The 20140-nt window shown below is 31.0% G+C and overlaps 1 protein-coding gene across 8 annotated transcripts in view; it reads right to left on the bottom strand.

Annotated features, from left to right (window-relative positions):
• Positions 1 to 20140, bottom strand: part of Aldh-III (Aldehyde dehydrogenase type III) — a 199017-nt gene that overhangs the window by 38038 nt on the left and 140839 nt on the right. For 7 of the 8 annotated variants that reach the window (XR_012755725.1, XR_012755730.1, XR_012755728.1 and 4 more), the window contains exons 7-9: positions 17161 to 17391; positions 16243 to 16440; positions 8631 to 8749 (exon numbers count right to left, since the gene is read on the bottom strand). Coding sequence is in view for 1 of the 8 variants with exons in the window: in XM_075360345.1 (XP_075216460.1) it covers positions 8631 to 8749; positions 16243 to 16440; positions 17161 to 17391 (548 nt within the window). In the remaining 7 variants the exon portion in view is untranslated. Of the gene's footprint in view, positions 1 to 8630; positions 8750 to 9518; positions 9635 to 16242; positions 16441 to 17160; positions 17392 to 20140 lie in introns of all 8 variants that reach the window. The other variant, XR_012755726.1, reaches the window with a different exon arrangement.

The following is a 20140-nucleotide window of genomic DNA, read 5'->3' as shown; positions in this document are numbered from 1 at the left end:
AATGACATGGAATGACTTATTGGAAAAAAAATCAAAATTTATCCAACTCCTAAATAATCAGTTGAACAATATCAGAAATTCTTGAACAATACACTGAACAAATCATGAATAGATTCTTTATTTTAGGTAAATAAAAAAAAAAAACTAGCTAAATAATTTATCTTTATATAAAATAAATTGCAATCATTCATTTACCTATTAATTCATCAATGTTCAACATAATGAGTCTTTTCAGAGTCTTCTTACTGAGCTTTTTTATAAGTATATACTTAGCCAAGGAAAAATAAGAGCACTTTAATTACATCATTATCATTATTATATTAGTATTACTTACTTTAGAAAGTAAGAAAAGAAAAGAAAACGTAGTAATTAACAATTTTAACATACTATTCAATAAACACAAAAGACAAAAACAATATTACATTAAAAATTAAGTTATCACTAATTTTCAACAATTTTTTTTGTTTTAATTATCTTATTAGCATGCAATCAATTATTGCTAAACAAACATGCATTTTTCACATTAGTACATACGTGCAGATAAATATAAATATGTACAGAGAGGTAAACAGCATTACACAACATTGAAAATATTATACACTTCCTCATAATCAGAAGCTTTTTTTATGCTTGAAACATCTGAGGTAGTAGAAATTTTAAAATTGAAGTGAAGTATGGATCCTATGCCATGTTAAAACTAAGTTTATTAATCTGGTTACTGAAATTACTGCATTTAGACAATGACAGCTGCCGTTGCCCTTTCAACAAGCAGCTGCATACTGGAAGGGCATTGTAAGCAGAGTTGCTCTTTCAGCATGTAGTTGCTTGTAAATTAATGGCCATACCAGTATATGATAGTTAAAAAAATAATAATAGATAAATCATTTTATTTTATTTTTTTAATAATGTCTGAACTAACAATAATTGAATTTTTATTTTTTTAAAATGTTCTTATCAGCTAGTGTAATAATGCAAAACAATTTTAAATCCTGCTAATCTGGACTTTATGTTTAACCAGAAAACAGTGTTTATGTTCTGCTTGAGGCTGAACAAGATTTTTAAGACAATTATTATGCCCCAATAACCTAAGCACATTAGTAAAATATTTGTTCATCTTCAGTAAAGTATGAAGACTGTATGAAAAGTTTTGAGCCTCAACATGAAGATGACTGCATTCGTTAACAAAAGTTAGGGAATGTATTCATATATGCGTTGAAAGATACTCACTAAAATTTCAGCCATTTTGGATGCTCAGTTATTGTTTGATAATCGTTTGAGTAAGTCACTGTGAGTGTTTTTGTGAAAACAGAAAAAATTGAATGTCGTTCCATGATTAAATAATTACATTTGAAAGACAATATGGCTACGCAAATTAAAACCAAATTGGACGCTGTTTACAGGGACTCTGTCCCATCATTTGCCACTGTGAATGAGCAGCTGAATTTTAGTCATACCAGCTTGCTGGTTGGTGATAAGCATTTGAGATGACCAGAAACTGCAACCACCATCGATATCATGTTCAGCACATGGTACTGGATGACCAATGAATTAAGGTTAGAGAGATAGCAGAGGTTATAGGCATATCAAAAGAATGTGTTTGTCATTTATTAACTGAAGAATTGGATATGCGTATGCTATCCTTGCATTGGGTGCCACGTTTGCTCACTTTGGACCAAAAATACATTCGAATGAACATTTTCAAGGCCCTGCTGGAGCAGTTTAAACAAAACAAGACAGATTTTTTGCATTAATTCATTAATTTTAATGGGAGTGAAAATAGTTTAAGAATTTTGAAAGAATTAGGTTTTAAAAAGCACAAAACAGAAAATGAAAGGAAAATTTAAAAACATGATATTAGGCAGAGAAGGATTCATATTTACAGTCAATCAGTGATTTTAGAAAATGTAATCAGGTAATTATATACTTAGACGAATCCTATGTTTTATCATCTCATTCAACAACAAAATCATAGGCTGACAACAGCAATCCAGAACTTTACTTATCCAATAAATAAAGGTGAATGCTGTTGGTGAAATGGGCTTTATTCCAAATGCAATGTTAACTTGGACAGTCAAATCAAATAGTAGTGATTATCATGATAGCATGAATACTAGAAATTATTTGAAATGAACTGAAGAAAAATTAGTTTGTAATCTTCCTCCTAGATCTGTAGTAGTTATTGACAATTCTCTGTATCATAATAGTCTTTCTGAAAAAAGTTTAATAAAAGTAACAGAAAATGATACTAATTTAATGAATTGTTGGAAAGAAGTGGACATCAAATTCTGCGGCTTCCACCTTACCATCCTGATTTAAATCCAATCAAAATGGTATGGTCAGAGGTAAAATGATATGTTGCGAGCCAAAACAAAACATTTAAGATGTCAGAAGTGCAGAAACAGTGTGAAGATAAAATAAATTCGAAGAGCGACGAACAGTAGAAACCTTACTGTAAAAAGGTTAAAAAAATCGAAGGTGAATATTGGAGTAAGAAATGTAAATAGATACTCTGAAAGAATCTTTCATTGTCTCTTTATGTAGCGAGTGATAATAGCGACAATTATACTGAAGATAGTGATGACAGTGAGGAGAGAATTTTAGCTGAGGAATTAAATGGAAAATTCATTTTCCAGTAAGTAATTAAAAGTTACAGTAACCATCTATCTCAATAATTACTGTGTGATTAGTAATAGATAATATTTTGTCAACCCTTATTACATTTTAAAATGTACAGTACAGAATTAACAGACTGTATTTCACTTCAAAATTGTTTCATTCATTTATTAAAGATAAAACAATTATTTGATAAGATGGTTAACTAAGAGCGAGGAACATGTTTTTACATTGGGTAGTAATCGTTGCCACTATTTGGTGGCAAATGTGCATATATATATAGCTAATTATATAATACAAACCTATTCAGCCACTCCACAAAGTACAAAATTAAAGAACACTCTTACCTTACCTTTTCTTTCATTTATAAACTGCTTCAGGCTTAAACCCATACTCAATAATTTTTTAATTTTTTCTTTTTTTATATTTACATTTTAAAACACATGATACGTTAAAATTTGTAGAATAAACATTTGTTCAATCAATAAAAAATTTGCTAAAGATTTAAAATAGTTTTAAATTTAAAAAAAAATTATTAACTACAAATATTTGTTCTAAAAATTTTAATGTATCATGTATAAGTAAATGTAAAAAAGAAAAAAATTAAGAAATTACTGAAGATAGGCTTAGGCCCGAAAACACTTTGAAAAAAGTAAGGTTTCTTTAATTCACTTTGTGGAGTGGCTGAATAAATTTATATTATATAATTAGCTAGAATTTACGTATACAGGAAATATGGACTACAAAAAATTTAATTTAAATAAATTAATATAGATACAAATTCTATTAAATAAACCATCTAAGTATGGAGTACTGAGATAAGACACAGCTTACCTTAATTTTTCATTAAAATACTTTCGCAAGATCCATCCTTAGTCATGATTGAAATAATTTCATTACTGCACGATAAAAATTTAAAAATAAAAATACTAAAATAATGAAAATTGTGAAAACTCTCATAATTTTCATATGGAGATGAAAAATGTCTTATCTAAAATATTCAGTACTAGGTGGTTTATTAATACCATTTAAATTTAATATAACGGCACAGAGAAATAATATGATCCCTAAAAAGATTAATTTCAGTAAAACATACATATTTACACATACAGGGCAAACATAAATTATTCAGCAAATTTTAGGGGTTAATAAAAAAAGAACAACAAAGCAATGTAGCACAGATTGATGTTTTCAAACATTAGTGTAGGTTTACTAGTTACTGATGACCTTAAATGAAGACACCAGTGTGATGTAACGACAGGGAAGATTGTCAGTTGAGAAATGGTACCATGCAGGAGAAATCAATAACTATGAATACTGCAATCAACAACTATGAAGGTTCTAAACAAGTGCCTAAACTTCATGTACACAAAATTGATTTGGTGCATGCAACTGAAGATGATGTAAACTATGCTGTTACAATTTTCTGTGGACATTCTTGATAAAATGAAAGAAGATAATGCATTTTTAGAGAAAATTAATCTTCTCTGATGAAGCTACCTTCCAAATTTCTGGTTACATTAACTGTCATAATTGCTGGATTTGGGGTAGCAAGAACTCTCACTGCATGACAAATACAACATGATAGCCCAAAAATTAACACCATTAACACCATTAAGCAGTCAATGCAGTGACTGCTTATTAAGTGATCAGACCATTTTTCTTCGCCAAGCTAACAGTTAATAGCACTAGTTATCTAGACATATTACTGGAGTATGCAGTACCAAAACTGAACATCAGCAACCAAACATTTACTTCCACACGATGATGCACCACCAAAGTGACATTTACATGTTAGGGACTACATAAGTGAACAATTTCCTCAACACTGGATTAGTCATGATGGACCAATTCCCTGGCCACCTCAATCCCCTAATGTTATGCCATTTGATTTATTTCTTTTGGGGTTTGTCAAAGACAGGGTGTAGGCAATGAAGGTTGCCAACATCAACGAACTAAAAAGAAGAATCGAAAATGTAATTAATGAAATAACACCAGATACTCTTTGTAATGTGTGATGTGAAACTGAATATTATCTTGCCATTTTAGGTGCCTACGTGGATCTTCTTTGAAGTTAATAAATATTATAAATAAAATTGTATATAAAATGTTGCACTTGCTGTGCTTACTATTGGTAAGCCGATAGATGTTGGAGAAACTTGCAGTCCACTAATGTACCAACATATGCGTTTACCCCTCTAAACAAGCGCTCTGCAGCTCCACTACTTGCAGGTGACTTTATAAACAGCAAATGGCAAAATGAGATGAATCTGTCACAGATGACCACCAGGAGCAGCCAAGAAGAAGGAAAAAGTTCCCTGTTAATGTGCCAGTGTGGGAATTTCTGGTGTATGCCAAGATTTCATCAGAGCAGCAAGCCTGGCTAGCCTCCCAATGGAGTTGCTGGGTGCAGACATTACCTTTCTGTCCCAGCTTGCTAGGCTCAAGCATTCTGGGTGGTGGGCCAACCAACAGGCCTATCAGCAGGAGCTGGCCCAACATGGGACTGCTCAGAGAGAACCGCCTTGGCTGTGACAATGGAAGATCACAGAGACCAGGTTCGCGATCCAACAGCCCTTCTCAGGGCTACCTTGCCAAACACACAAATGGCCCTTCTCCAGACCACCACTCCAAAAACCTCAAACATTCCTTTTCACGGCTACAAGGTTCTAGGATGCCACATGCTGTTAAAGCCATTCAGCGACAATATATACATACATGCATAAATATCTTCCCCCTGAAATTCCATTAAAAAAGTTACTAGTCTTCTTTCTTTTGAGAAATTAGAATTCTCCTATGACTGAAAAATTTAATTTCTCAAAAATAAAAAAATTGAATGAACCAAATAACTTGAAATTGAACATTTACGTATTAATTACCAAAGTTTAGAAACCTCAATTTATGCGCAGGTTAGGAATGCGACTGCTGGTTGCTAACTGACTTTTTACATTTATGATATCCTGTTGTGCTATACTATCCCCTTCCATTGTACTATTAACAGTGACTAAGTCTATACTATTTCAAACACCTCAGATAGAACTATGCTGCACATTTATGTGTTAATGTTTTATAAACCTTGATGATCTTTATCTACAATCTTATCAGAAAATATTTTATTTTATGAATACTCTTTAGTGACTCCCATTTAAAGTATTCATAGATGGATTATCTGAGGACCTATGCTGGTTCCAATATTTCTTACAATTAAACACAGACTGCATATCACATTCAGGCTATAAAGTTTGTGTAAATATAAAGAATCTTACTCCTCAGTAAACAAAAATAATTCAACAAATCTTTTTTATATAGTTTTCATAATTTTTTACTACTACCCCACAATCTTATTAACTATTTATGACCTACATTGTGACAAAATAATTCTTAAATCAAAATATGCCAACATAATAGATAAAGTTCATTGTTTAATAATCAATACTATACATTAATACAAAACTAAATTATCTTGCTTTATTTTGGTTTTCAGTTTATAACTACATCCAAGTAATGAAAACTTTAAAAAGGCACTTAATGAAATTCTCAATTTTTTTTACTCTATTTTTTCCTGTAAACTTTTTTCTAAAAGACTCATGAGTAAATTAAAAAGAAATTTTTGGGCAATAGAGGTTTAGAACCAATTTGAAGTCACAAAAATATTCACAAAGTTGTCAATAATTAAAATCATTTTCCTAGAGTTTATTGAATAATTATTTTTAAGTATAGAGAGAAAATAAAGAAAGAAAAATCTCCTTTATGAGGTGGATAACTTATTAAAAATGTAAAAAAATAATACCTACAGAAATAATATGAAGTATTTTTTTGAGGCCATAAATTTTAGGAAATAATCTACAGCCTGAAAAATTTCTGCTGTAATCAATATTGAAATTTGAATACAAAAAACACTATATTCCGCATAAAAAGGTCAGAGTCCTGTTCTAAATTACACAAACAAAATTCTTGCCAAAACTTGGAAATTTTAAGGATTTAATTTTCATATTTCTATTTTGTTGTGTAAAATGAATTCTGGCTTGAAAATTGCAAAAAGTATTTTTTGAAGGGACAAGGCAATTAGCTAATGTATTAAGACATTATTTACTTTATCTTGCCATACCATGTAGTAAATGTAAATGTTTTATGTTAATAAGAATGCGTAATCACTCAACCCATCACAATCTAATCAAAATATTTAAAATTATGAATGAATAAAAATTACACTATAAAAATGAATGAATCTGCTAAATTTAGTAAATGTCAGTTCAGCTATTCTTGAGAAATTAAAAAGTACTTAAATCCAGAAAATGGACTAATAATTTTCTACAATTTTTTAACAAAATGGCATGAAAAATGGGTACACTGAGCAAAATAAAGATTTTTCAATCATTTTATTATATAATCATACATGATGGCAAAAACATAACCCTAAAAATTTCCAAAATCTTGATAATTCCCGGACAAAACTGATCCCTTTTTTCAGTGTTAAAACCATACACATCAATATAACAACACTTGACCAACAGAAAATCACAGTCTATCATTCATTTTATGTAAATGGGCAATTTTAGGATGTATTTTTGTATTCAAAAATTAACACATACCTAGAAAAAAAACATTAAAATCTATCTTCATAATCAATAATTTGAAGCAATGTAAACCAAGTAATGTAGTTCAACAAAATCATAAAAAAACTAATCATAAACAAAAAAAATTTAATAATTAAACATTTTCATTCATCTATTCAAAAACTAAGAATTCTTAATGCATTTAAAAAATAATTGAGTTAGAATGGTATTTAAGAAAAGTCCTTTAAATTCTAGATACAAGGGATTTAAAAAAAAAGTAAATTCATGAAAGGAGAAAATAACCAAGATAAAATTAATGATACTAAATTTGTTTTAAATAGCAAATAATCTTACATAAAACATTATATTATTAAATACTGAAATAACACAGAATATATATGAAACAATATTTCTTTTAAAAATAAAATGAAACAAAAAACATTTTTTACAAAAAAAACTTCACAAAATTCCAAAAAGCAAACTTGTAAGACAATATAAATTAAAAATTGTAAAATTATCAAATCAAACTTAAAATTGAGCTATATTCTCAAGATAACAAGACCCCACTCCAGGTTTACTAAGATAAGAAAAGAATAAAGTGGTTTCCTGTTACCTTCTTCACAGAGTTAAATTCTGTTCTATTTTGACATGCAAAACCCACTGACATGCAGATGTTTGGTCTAAAAGTGACACTTTCATTCTGTTTACCACATAAAATGGGTATGAAGTACATATCAGTATGCAAAGCTAGGAGATGGATTCAAAATACATCTGAAAGACTTTGATGTTCCTATCTTCACAATAACTTTTACTTCAACTTGCAGATCTTATTACTGTTCTTTCATCAATAAAAACTCTTACATTTAAATTATATAGATAAATTTTCTGAAAAAGATATTTCAAAGATAGATGGGTCCTCTATGAACAAATGAATAAGATATGAATTCCTGTACAAATTGCAACATGTAAAGTCACTATCCTCTTCCAGCAAGTTGTAAGAGTGAAGCAAATACTACTGTTTCTCCAATGTTAGAATGACAACTATATAATGGTTGTCTAGTTTTTATGGTATCTATTGAAGAGAAAGAGAATCAAGTATAAGGAATAAGAAAAAAAGAAGAGTGTCAGGATCAATCCAGACATAAACCTCTCTGATAATTAGGATAGTTTATTAGCAACCTCGGTATAAAAAAATACCAAACTGTATGTTTACATGTTATTCATAGATGTACCATGTAACTTGTACATTGAAACATCACAGATGTTTTGAATATTGAAATGTTGAATATTGAAAGATGTTTCAATATTCAAAATGAGAAATTTAGTAAATCCATATAAGCTCACTGGAAAGTAAAGGTTTACCATCTCTGACATGGATATTTAAAAAAAAACAATCACTTGACACTTTGGAATAAAAATAAACATATAAAACAAAGAAATGAGTAAAAGATAATTATTCACCTGCAGCCTGAAGAGCAACATCATTGATACAAGTTGAACCACTAGATGTTTTTAAATTAAACATTTCAACAATATTCTTATCATCTGTAAATACATAAATAGCCAAAGGATGCACAGACCTGTGATACAACCAATACAAATCAAACAAATATAAACCATGTATTTATATTTAATGCCTAAGAGCTGCATAAAAACATAATTGTTTATACCTAAGAATAATTAAAGAAATACAAAATTTTTTAAACTTTACAAAATTTCTGATTGTTCTTTAAGACATATTTTGTTCTCAAACAAAATTACAGTTAACTACATATACTACAACTACAAATAAACAACTATAAAATTAAACAAAAATACTTATGAGAATGGTACAGAAAAGCACAGAATTACAGTGTATCTTCATTTTAACATATTTATAGTAAAGGGGATATTACATTTTTTAACCAGAACACAATTATTTACACAAATACACACTTCATAAAAATTCCATTTGTTGGGTACCTTAAATGCTCTAGTGATCTCTGAAAAACAAAATTTAAGCCACCACCTTTTTTTGTACAGTTTATTAAAATATATAATTAAATTTGTAAAATTAGAAGTAAATATTTTTAAATTACCAACTTGTAAATAACATTTTAATAAAAATCAATTCATTAGTTATGGTGCTATGATATTTATCTCAAACAACAATCTGTGCTAAGAATCCTCCACCCTACATGCAACTTATGAAAAAAAAGAAGAAACTGTAAGAAAGAAGATAAATTGATATGTATTAACTTAAGGATAAGAAAGAAGTATAAAAAATAAAAATTACTTTTACTGAATAAATAGGTTTACAATAAGAGAGATTAATTTATTTTTAACAAGGCAGCAACTACAATGACTCACCACTATACTGCATAACAGTATCATTAACACAAACGCTACCGGTACGAGTCTGCTGTAGGAATAAATCTTGAACACGTTTTTCTTTTGTAAATATGTAGAATGTCAAAGGTAGTTCTCTGTAAACATCATTAATCAGTCTTATACAATCGACTGTTATAAAAACTTACGTAGGTAAAAGTAAATATTCAATTAGCAGGACAATGGACAGTATACTAGAAGTTAAAAGTAGAACGTACTGGTTTCAATGATTAGGGATCACAAACAATGGGGCTGATATATTATAATAAACACGGTAATAATGAAATATCTACATAGGACCCCAGCTAAGATAATAAAGTGCATCTCTTAAAACGTGATGGTTCTTTGTAACTCAAAAGACTAGTGTAGTAGAATTATGTATTAAAATAGTAACATCCTAGGAATGGAAAGTGATAAATAATGTTGGACTGCTAACTGATAGATAAGATATTTAATAAAACGAGTGCTATAGATCACTTAAGATATACAATAGTGGGTACAGATTTTTTGCTGGGCACAGTTAGTTTGCTGTTTGTATTAGCAAACAATCCCGGGTGAAATAAATAATATTAAAACTATATATTCACCATATTAAAAATATGTATGTACAATATAAATGCACTAATGAATAAATAAACACAATTATATTTGCTCTAAAATAATTTTCATGACAATTTATTTCTTGTGAAACACTTTTATTCAACAAAATTAAATTTAATCTTTATACTTTTTACGAATATGAAAAAGTGAGTTTTGAGAAATTACTAATGTTATCAACATTTTCCACTGATTAATCATCGGTCATCATTTTTAAAATGCTGAACACTATGCTTTCTTCTACTGCTCCTTAATGTTTTAAAATTAGAAATCTACAAATATTATTCATCAGACTTCAGTGGAGGTTTTTAAAAAACTGCAGCATAAAAAGAATTATATATGACTACAGTAATCAAAGGATATAAAGTTGTGTTAAGAATTAAATTATTAACTTATTTTTTAAAAAACCCTAAAAAAATGAATACTTGGATAATAATATAAATTTAATAAAAAATTGCCAATAACTAAAGCAGAATGATCACAGCAAATTGAACAGTGAAGTTGGTAGATAGTTGCACCACCGTGCAAACTATCACTAAGTTGCTAGGTGTTAATGGAACATGATAAACTTCAATAAATAATTAATTACTACATACTATAATTAGCATGCCAACATGAAATAAACAAAAGAATTTTGTACCAACTTGGAGTGTCAAAGTTCCAAGAACATGAAATGTCCAAAAGGAAAATCAGCACAAAACAAAAAAAAACTGTGATTTAGCAGATTTATCTACCTTCATCTACCCCTCACTCACAAAACCCCAGTAAATTAAATTACTCAAAAAAATGTAAAAAACATAAGTGCATATAAGTGCATATAAGTGCATATAGTGTTTTTATAAAATAAAAACATTTGGATCGCTATGGTAACGAACGGGACATCTTCTTAGACAGAATCATCATTGGTGACAAAACACGGATCCATCATTATGAGCTGGAGAGTAAACATCAGGGTATGGGATGGAAACATCCAAATTCGCCCTGCAAAAAAGTTCATGATCCAACCATCCACAGGAAAACTGATGCTTACGGTTTTTTGGGACTCACAAGGCCTAGTACTGGAACATTATGAGGAAAGGGGCACGACAATAAACAGTGCGCGTTACAGTGAGATGCAATAAGACTATAAAATAAGACTAATAAGACTATAAAATAAGACTATATTACGTAAAATAAGACTTATTAATTTATTAACTTTGTTACAAATAAATTTAGAATTTTGAGAAGCAATAAGACTATAAAATAAGACTAATAAGACTATAAAATAAGACTATATTACGTAAAATAAGACTTATTAATTTATTAACTTTGTTACAAATAAATTTAGAATTTTGTAGAATAATATTACTCAAACTTCTCCTAATATTTTACCTAGTGACATTTTTGCAGACAAAACATAGTATTTTATCACTAATTATATTATAAAATCTTTCTTACCTGCATTACAAAGTTATAAAAAATACACAAAATTGATTTTGTAAACTACTATAGGAGCTGGGGTAAATAACAGATACAACTAATTAAATAGTTGTAAAAAAAACCTTTTTTTTTCAAAGAGAGAAAATTGTAAAAGTAAACTTTTACAATAGAAAAAATACACAGTTTTTAATTCATGCTTTCAAGCAGTCAATTTATATATTTTTCTGATTTGATAGCTGTTAAAAGATCTTCTCAATTAAAAGAAAACAGTTTAATAAATAAATCTTACATACCTATTGCTGTATTGGTCACTGCTGACCAGAATAAAGTACATAGGAAAAATAATATTTAAAAAATTGTTTAATAAAAATTCTGAATGGTCTACCTTATTGCTTTGTGAAGAGTTTTCAAAAAATATTCTAACAGATTTTCTTCTGTATAATTCACACAGTAAAAATATTGTCATTTTGCTGATCAAATAAAAACTATTTTATAATGAGTAATTATAATATAAATAAGTACAATACATGTTACTGATGTAACTAATATTTTATACATTAGTTTTTTATATAACACATATACATATATATATGTTTTATACATAACACATGTGAAGCACTGTAATGACAAATTAAAGTACACACATTAGTTTATGAAAAAATATCTTTAGTAATAATACAGTCATTCACTTTTTAATTATCTGTATAATACAAATAATTATTGTAGTTCAATAGAAATTTCCTTCTACAAAAAAATTGTATAAAATTCTAAATGATAAAGAATAATGTTTTTGTTTTCCCATATAATAGTTAAGATATCTTTATACGCAATAAGCATCATGTTTTGTACAATGCATATTTTTAATGTTTAAATATTATGTTATTTATATACAACTCCTCTCTTCTTCATATGAAATAGATTTGTGAGCTGAAAGGAAAGTTGGCTTTTTAAAAACCTTTTATGATTTAAAAAAAAAAAAAACACTCCACAACGAACCTTGCAACAGCAGAACTGACATGGAAATCAGACATGGCAATTTAACAAGTTTACACCAATAATTTTTCCTAAAATATACTAAAGGGTTAAAAAAAAAAGAAGATTTCCTGAGGTATTAAAAAATGAACAGAACATAGTGCATTTTGGGAATTCAATAATGAAATATGAAGACTGGTAATCACTGGCTCTGTTTTAACTTATTTTGGAGCTGTTGAGCACTGAAGAAAATACCTTTGCAAATAAAAATGGGAAATTTAAATTGAAGTAAATTACTTATAAAAAAAAATAAATAAAAAGATAAACATCATATTGTACTGTATAATAAACAACCACGGTGTATTTACGAGGGTAAGTCAATTATTATCTGCAATTTATTTATATTTTTGTTTATGTTGGTAGTACTGTCGTGTTGTGTAGATGATGCATGCATGGTTTAATTGTTGTTATATCTGTGCAGGTTTGATGCTGCTAAGTTAGTTCTATTATTGCTGCCCTGCCATCAACCATGGCTGCTCCGCTTTCTGGTCCATTTTTTGTGGTTGGAAGGTGTATCAGGAGCCGAAATTCAACGAAGACTTTCAGTAAAGTACGGGAACAGTGTGTTCCTGCAACGGAGTATCTACGAATGGATTGGAAAATGTGGATTAGCACAAGTGGTTACACACAATGAATGAGCCAGACAACCATTTACCGCCACAAATGAGGAAAACATTGAGCGTGCACGTGACATGATTTTCTTAGACAGACAAGTAACTATTGATGAAGTGGCACATCGTCTGCAAATTAGTCACAGTTCTGCCTATGAAATCATCCACAACAGACTTGGGTTTTGTAAAGTCTGTTCAAGATGGGTCCCAAAACAACTAACACAGTTGCATAAACAAACACGCTTGGACATCTGCCAAAAAACATTTGGATCGCTATGGTAACGAACAGGACATCTTCTTAGACACAATCATCATTGGTGACAAAACACGGATCCATCATTATGAGCTGGAGAGTAAACATCAGGGTATGGGATGGAAACATCCAAATTCGCTCTGCAAAAAAGTTCATGATCCAACCATCCACAGGAAAACTGATGCTTACACGGTTTTTTGGGACTCACAAGGCCTAGTACTGGAACATTATGAGGAAAGGGGCACGACAATAAACAGTGCGCGTTATAGTGAGATGCTTACTGCCAAGCTGAAGCCTGCAATTCGAAGCAAACTCCGAGGACTGCTGTCGAAAACTGTTGTGTTGTTGCATGATAATGACCGTCCACATACTGCTGCCCGCACTGCTGAAATGCTCCAGAAACTCAACTTTGAAGTACTGGCTCATCCTCCGTATAGTCCTGATCTTGCCCTTCTGACTACCACTTGTTTGGTCTACTCAAAGAGGGATTAAGGGGCTGTCGATCTATCTCGGACGTAACAGTGAAAGAAGCAGTGCATTCCTGGCTCGCAGCTCAACCAAAAACCTTCTTTTATGAGGGCATCAGGAAGCTTGTGCAACGATGGACCAAATGCGTTGAAATGCAAAGCGACTATGTTGAAAAATAATGTACATGTAAGTTTCCTATTTGTATTGCAATAAAATTTATAACTACATTGCGGATAATAATTGACTTACCCTCATATAAAAGTATTGTAAAAAAATTATAGAGATTTATAATTTGAGTAGATCACTGTTTTTGTAAGATATATGAAGTATATCCAAAAAGTAAGTTCAGTTTCTAAAAACTGCCACTTCTACGCATGCATACTGAGTCACCTATATGTTAGGAAGGGACTGATGTATTATTATTATTATTATCCACTTGTCTAATTTGTATGCTTCTAAGTGTGTGTTTATAAGTTTTAAGAAAATCACGTCACCTGCTGTATGGGAAAACCAGTCTGTTATCTGTTTCTTGAATGCAAGGAACATTAAACTGGTTGAAATTCACCATCAGATTTGTGATATTTGACAAAGAAATTGCAATGAATGATTTCATGGTATGGAGATGATTGCAAATGTTTAATGAAGGATGCAATAATTTGCACAATGATAAACAAAATAGATGATCATTTTTGATTGGTGTAACAATATGAAGTTAAGATCAGGCAATTAAGAGAATAGATGACTCACATCTTTCTGTTTGTTTTCCAGAAATTTCATATTCGCTTCTACACAAAATTGTGTCTGAGAAACTTAAGTACTGGAAATTGTGCACAATGGGTATTTAAATGCCTATGAAAGATAAAAAAAACCGGTTAGACAGCACAGTGAAATTTTTGACTTGGTACAAAAAACAAAGCGATGACTTCTTGAGCCACATCTCATTAGGCACGAGATATGGGTATCGCATGTAAAGCTGAAACTAAATTACAATTTATTTAATGGTGAAAAAAATGAAACATTCTGTCACAGAGAGGCACAATGCAAGCCGATATTTTCAATTTGGAAGTACATGTGTACAGTATTTTGAGAAAAAGTGAAGTTTTACTTGACTATTTCTTCCCTTGAGGCTGTACAATCACTAGAGATGTTGCAAAATACTAGAACAATTTCATTATGTGATCACGAACAAGCAATTTGTTAATTATTAGGTTGTTGTGTTGATTGTTAGACAGTGCATGCCCACATGTTGCTGTCATAATGAAAGGTCTCCTTACAACCTTAGACTAGGAATAGTTTGATCTTTAGTATGTGACCCAATTTTCTCAAACATTAAAAACATACACTAAGAAGCACACAGAATCAGAATAGCATCCAACCCTCCCTTACAAATCACATCCGAGTGATCAACTTCACACCAAGTTACTGTCCCTTGTTCCAGTGTCTTAAAATTTTCCTTGCTGGCCGATAGTTCCATGGCGATGACAAGTTCAAATAAATCTTAATACAAGGCTTGCATCAAAGGTGGCAAAATTCAATGAAGGGACACAACTTCTGGTGGCTCGTTTAAGTCTATACCTTGTGTTAAGTGTTTCAATAATGGTTGGTAGAAAAATAGAGTAAGTTTTGTACTTCAAAGAGCAATAAAATTATACGCAAACATGTTTTTTTAATTTTTTTTAATAGCTCTTCAGAACTTACTTTTTGGATAACCTCTTGTAAATATCATTTATCTTATTTGGCCAAATTATAAAAACACAATTTCCGATTGAAAGCTTTTATAAAGCACATCTCATGTCTTCATATTTATTAACTAATTTTTATAGCCAACACTGCATAATTTACCAAACACATTGATTGTAGCTGTAGGAAAAGAAAAGCTCACTTTCTAATACAAAGAAATTTATAGAAGCATGTTTCTGATAAAAGTAAGACCTTTTTGAAGATACTATGCAGCTTCTCTGTTATACTTCGACAGTAAAAAATAAATTTGTATTTATACTTCTTTTTTACAAAATAATACATTTTTTAATAAAAAAAATTTCCTTTTTCCATAAAAAACAAGTAAGTTTTTATATCCATTCTTTAACAAATTTCACCAAGCTGAATAAGATTTTAACACAAAATGGATAATCTACATAATTAATATTATTCAAGGACTAAATTATATTTAAGGAAATGCCATAAAAAGATCTTTTTGGAAAAAATCCATCTATTAAAACAAATAGTAAAAATATTTTAAAGGTAAAACATAAGTTAGAAAATTTAAGTGATGTTTGAGTGTAGATAATTTTTTTTTAGATTATATTTAATTAAAATGTCCTCATACCTGCTATTAATAAAGCTTATTGCTTCATAAGCATTCTCAACATTAATAATAGGTAATATTGGTCCAAATATTTCCTCTTTCATAATTGGATCATTTGGTTTAACATCTATTAATAAAGTAGGAGCAATGTATCTATCGTCAGCATCTCTTTGGCCACCAACAGCCACGTTACCACTGTCTATTAAATCACACAGTCTTCTGCAAAATCAAAAAATAAATAAAAATTGATAAAAAACATTTAACTAAACTAAAGAAAAGTTGCATAAAAAAAAGTGAAATAAATTAAATAATAAAAATCATAATAACCAATCATACATAAGTGCTTTTAAATGAAGAATTCATTTGAAATGATGAATTCTGGCTAGCTTTTTCTTTGAAAAAAAGTAACAAGTTTGTAAGTATAAATACAATAAAAATATTTCATTAAAATAATAATACACGAAGTCAATTTGATCACAATAATTTAAACTCTACTTACATAAATGATCTTTCATAAAACAATCAACTCCCCAATAAAATGAAGTTGACTTAAATAGCAGGTTTTTTTATGTGATATGCAGGTTAAATGACAACAGATATACACACTTCACATCAATTGTTATATATCATTTTTTTGAAAAATCTTCTGTTTCTTTTGAAAATTTTCAGATAAACAAAATATTTGTGTAAAATTACTAGTAATTAATGAATAGATTTTACTTCTCAAGAAGGAATTCTTTTTTCCATTGACAAAGAGTGCAGATGCAAACATTTTTTGACAACCATAGTCATGAATATTCAAAATGTTAGTGAAAATATTTTAAAAGAAATTAGGTATTTTTGGAGTATACACTAGTATTGTAATGGCACAGTTGAGTACCAAATGGTATTTAATTCATACAAAATGAAAACACTTTTTACAGAAAATATTTCTCTTACTTGTAATGTCTGTCAGTGATTATACGACAAAAATCAGGCGAATCTTGTGGATTTTGTCCATACCATTCTTTTATCACCAGTTTAGCTTCATCGATAAGCTTATCTTGTACATCTCTTGAACATAATACATAATCAGGGGCAATGCAAGTTTGTCCGGCATTAATACATTTACCCCATAATATACGGCGTGTTGTCATAGCTATATTTGCTGTTCCATCTATGTACACTGGGCTATAACAAGAACAACAAAACACACTACAAATTATTTGATTCAGAAAAGAAAAAAAAAAATCAGAAAAATCACAAATTATTCTAAATGATGCAAAAATAATCATTCCTACATAAAATTATGATAAAATATATTTTTACCAATCCTTTTTCACTAGACAGGATATTAAGAAAGTAAAAATAAAAAAAAATACTTATAAAAAAAAATATTTTTTGAATTATATTTTGGGTCTGATTTATATTACTTGAATTATTTTTGACATAAATTACGAAAAACTTCAAGGGATTTGGTAAGCCTGACAATGACTTTCATGACTCTAACGTTATAGAAGATCCCTGTTGTTTTCTTATCATATCTCTCACTATACAATCAACATATTGTCCATCCTGACCCTGCAGGAAAAGACACTCACCATGTGAGAGTTTTGGTTGCCATGCCACCCCCTCTGTACCAAGTTTTTATGGGCTTTACTGGAAGTCATCTTCAAAACCTTGGCAAAAGGCATCTCTCAACCGTGTTTATGTCTTAGTCAGGATGCCACTAGTGCAAATGCCACATGTGACATTACCATCGGTGTATTAAAAAAAAAGTAACACATCTGACTAGTCTTAAATTAAGACTGAGTAAAAACAAAATATGAAAAAGGAACTGAAATCCACTATCTACCTGATGGTAAAAGAAGTGAGTTTAACATGCAATACAATAAAACAATACAGAAACAATAATGAAACTATAGAAAACAAACAAACAACAAAAACTTAGTACTACAAAACAAAAAAAAGAAGGTGGAAAAGTTCAAGCAGCATCCTATACCCTTGGTAATCCTTTCTTTTGCCAAACAGTGTATGAAATTTTCAACTATTATCCATTTAGCCTGGTTTTGTCAATTGACACAGAGATCTAACATCGACTCGATAATATTGAGTCAATAGTTTGTGTGCGCATCAACTCATATTTGGAAAAAATGAACAGAACACGTTGGGGCGAGTGTGAGAGTTGTCACACGTGTAGCATTATCACGTTGTTCAATTTCCTGATCTTTGTCTGAAGTTAATTCATCTACCTTCTTGGTGACATAATGCTGTTGCCACTCTGACACAATCAAGTCTATTGGTTTTATGCCTGCAATCATAAAGATTGCCTCCTGTGAAATCGTATGACAGCTACCCGCTATCATTAAAAGTATAAGGCAGAGCCCTCAACAATATATCCCGATAGCTTTTAAATTTTAGCCTATCTGCCCAAACAAGCACTGCATATGGCATAATTTCTTCACAGATGCCCTTATACAGGATACTCATGGTCTTCAAATTAAGACCCTAATAAGAATTGGCCACTCGTTGAATACCAAAGAAGGCACTATAGGCCTGCCATCAAAACACGAACCCACTGCCAAACAGCCTTTAAGGAGCATCATAGTAGTCTTTTCTGGGCTGAAGGTCATCTTGTGTTGTTGACGCCACAGCTCAAGTACCTTGCAAGCCTGAGTGGCTTGGAGCTAAACCTTCCTCTGCAAGCTTCCTTCAAGCAGCAGACCCCACTGTCAGCATAAGCTACAATGTGACACCCGCTTGGCAACCTCAGCCGCATAAGAGAATCAAACTCCACCACCCACAACAAAGAACCCAACACACTGCCCTCAGGATATCCCTTGGACAGCATCTTGCCTACCTCAAGGCTACCCTTGCAGAGAAGCACATCCCGATCACTGAAGTAACTTTGCATTACCTGCAATTCACTCACAGTGCATTCTCTTTTTTGCAGTTGATAAATGGCGGAAGGCTACCAAAATTGTTAAACACCCCTGAAATATCTAGGAAAATTCACAGAACATATTCCATCTCACTGGTCGACACCACACTCATCACACAAGATTATAGGATCCTCAGTGTCTCTTCCTGGAGGAAACCCATACTGGTTCTCCATCAATAAGCCACACCAGGTTAATCTCTCATTTATGCGAAGGTAAAGAGCCTTTTCAAAGACCTTACAAATTACCAGTAGCAATGTCAAAGTCCCATATGACAAACTAACAGTGGGATCCTTGTTGCCACCTTTAAACAACAATTTAACAATTCCCTTCTTCAAACAAACTGAGAAGCATCTGACAAACAATTTATTCAAAGTGTGCAAGATAATTCTCATGCTCTCCCCTATCGAGCGAACAAGGAATTCCACCATTATTCCATCAAAGCCCGGGGAGCCTTACCCCTACCTACATTACAGATGGCTTGATGCACCTCGGTCTAAGTAATCTCTAAAGACAATGCACTCCCACAAAAATGAACAACCTAACGCTCCACCTGCAGATGGTATGTAGTCTCCCCAGCTTCATCATCACTAGGCAGTAAATCATCAAGTAATCTGTGTAAGATTCCAGACGTTTATGAAATCACACTAAACCTAGTTGAGAGAGCAAACAGAAAAACGCCCTTCCTTTGTTTGTGTCCAAAACCTTATATATGACTCCCCAGCGATCCTCGTTACCCTGCTCATACACAAAGGAATGCCAGGAATCCCTCTTTGCTGTATGAACCTCTTATGAGAGTAATGAGATCTGCAGTCCAGCTATTCAGCAACAGGGAGTGCCTGCCATCAGGATCACTCTCACATTGAGACATTCTCCTTAAGCTTTGACGGACAACCTGTTTCAAGGCTGATAGTTCCCTGGAGCACCATAGAGCAGCCTCTCTTGACTTCAACTGCAGGGAATGGAGCAATTAGCGGCATAGATGAAAGCAGCAGACAAAC

The sequence above is a fragment of the Lycorma delicatula genome, chromosome 3, assembly GCF_047948215.1.
Source record: "Lycorma delicatula isolate Av1 chromosome 3, ASM4794821v1, whole genome shotgun sequence".
NCBI classification, from domain to species: Eukaryota; Metazoa; Arthropoda; class Insecta; order Hemiptera; family Fulgoridae; genus Lycorma; species Lycorma delicatula.
Note: the sequence above shows the minus strand (reverse complement) of the source record. Positions and strands in the feature narration are given on the sequence as shown.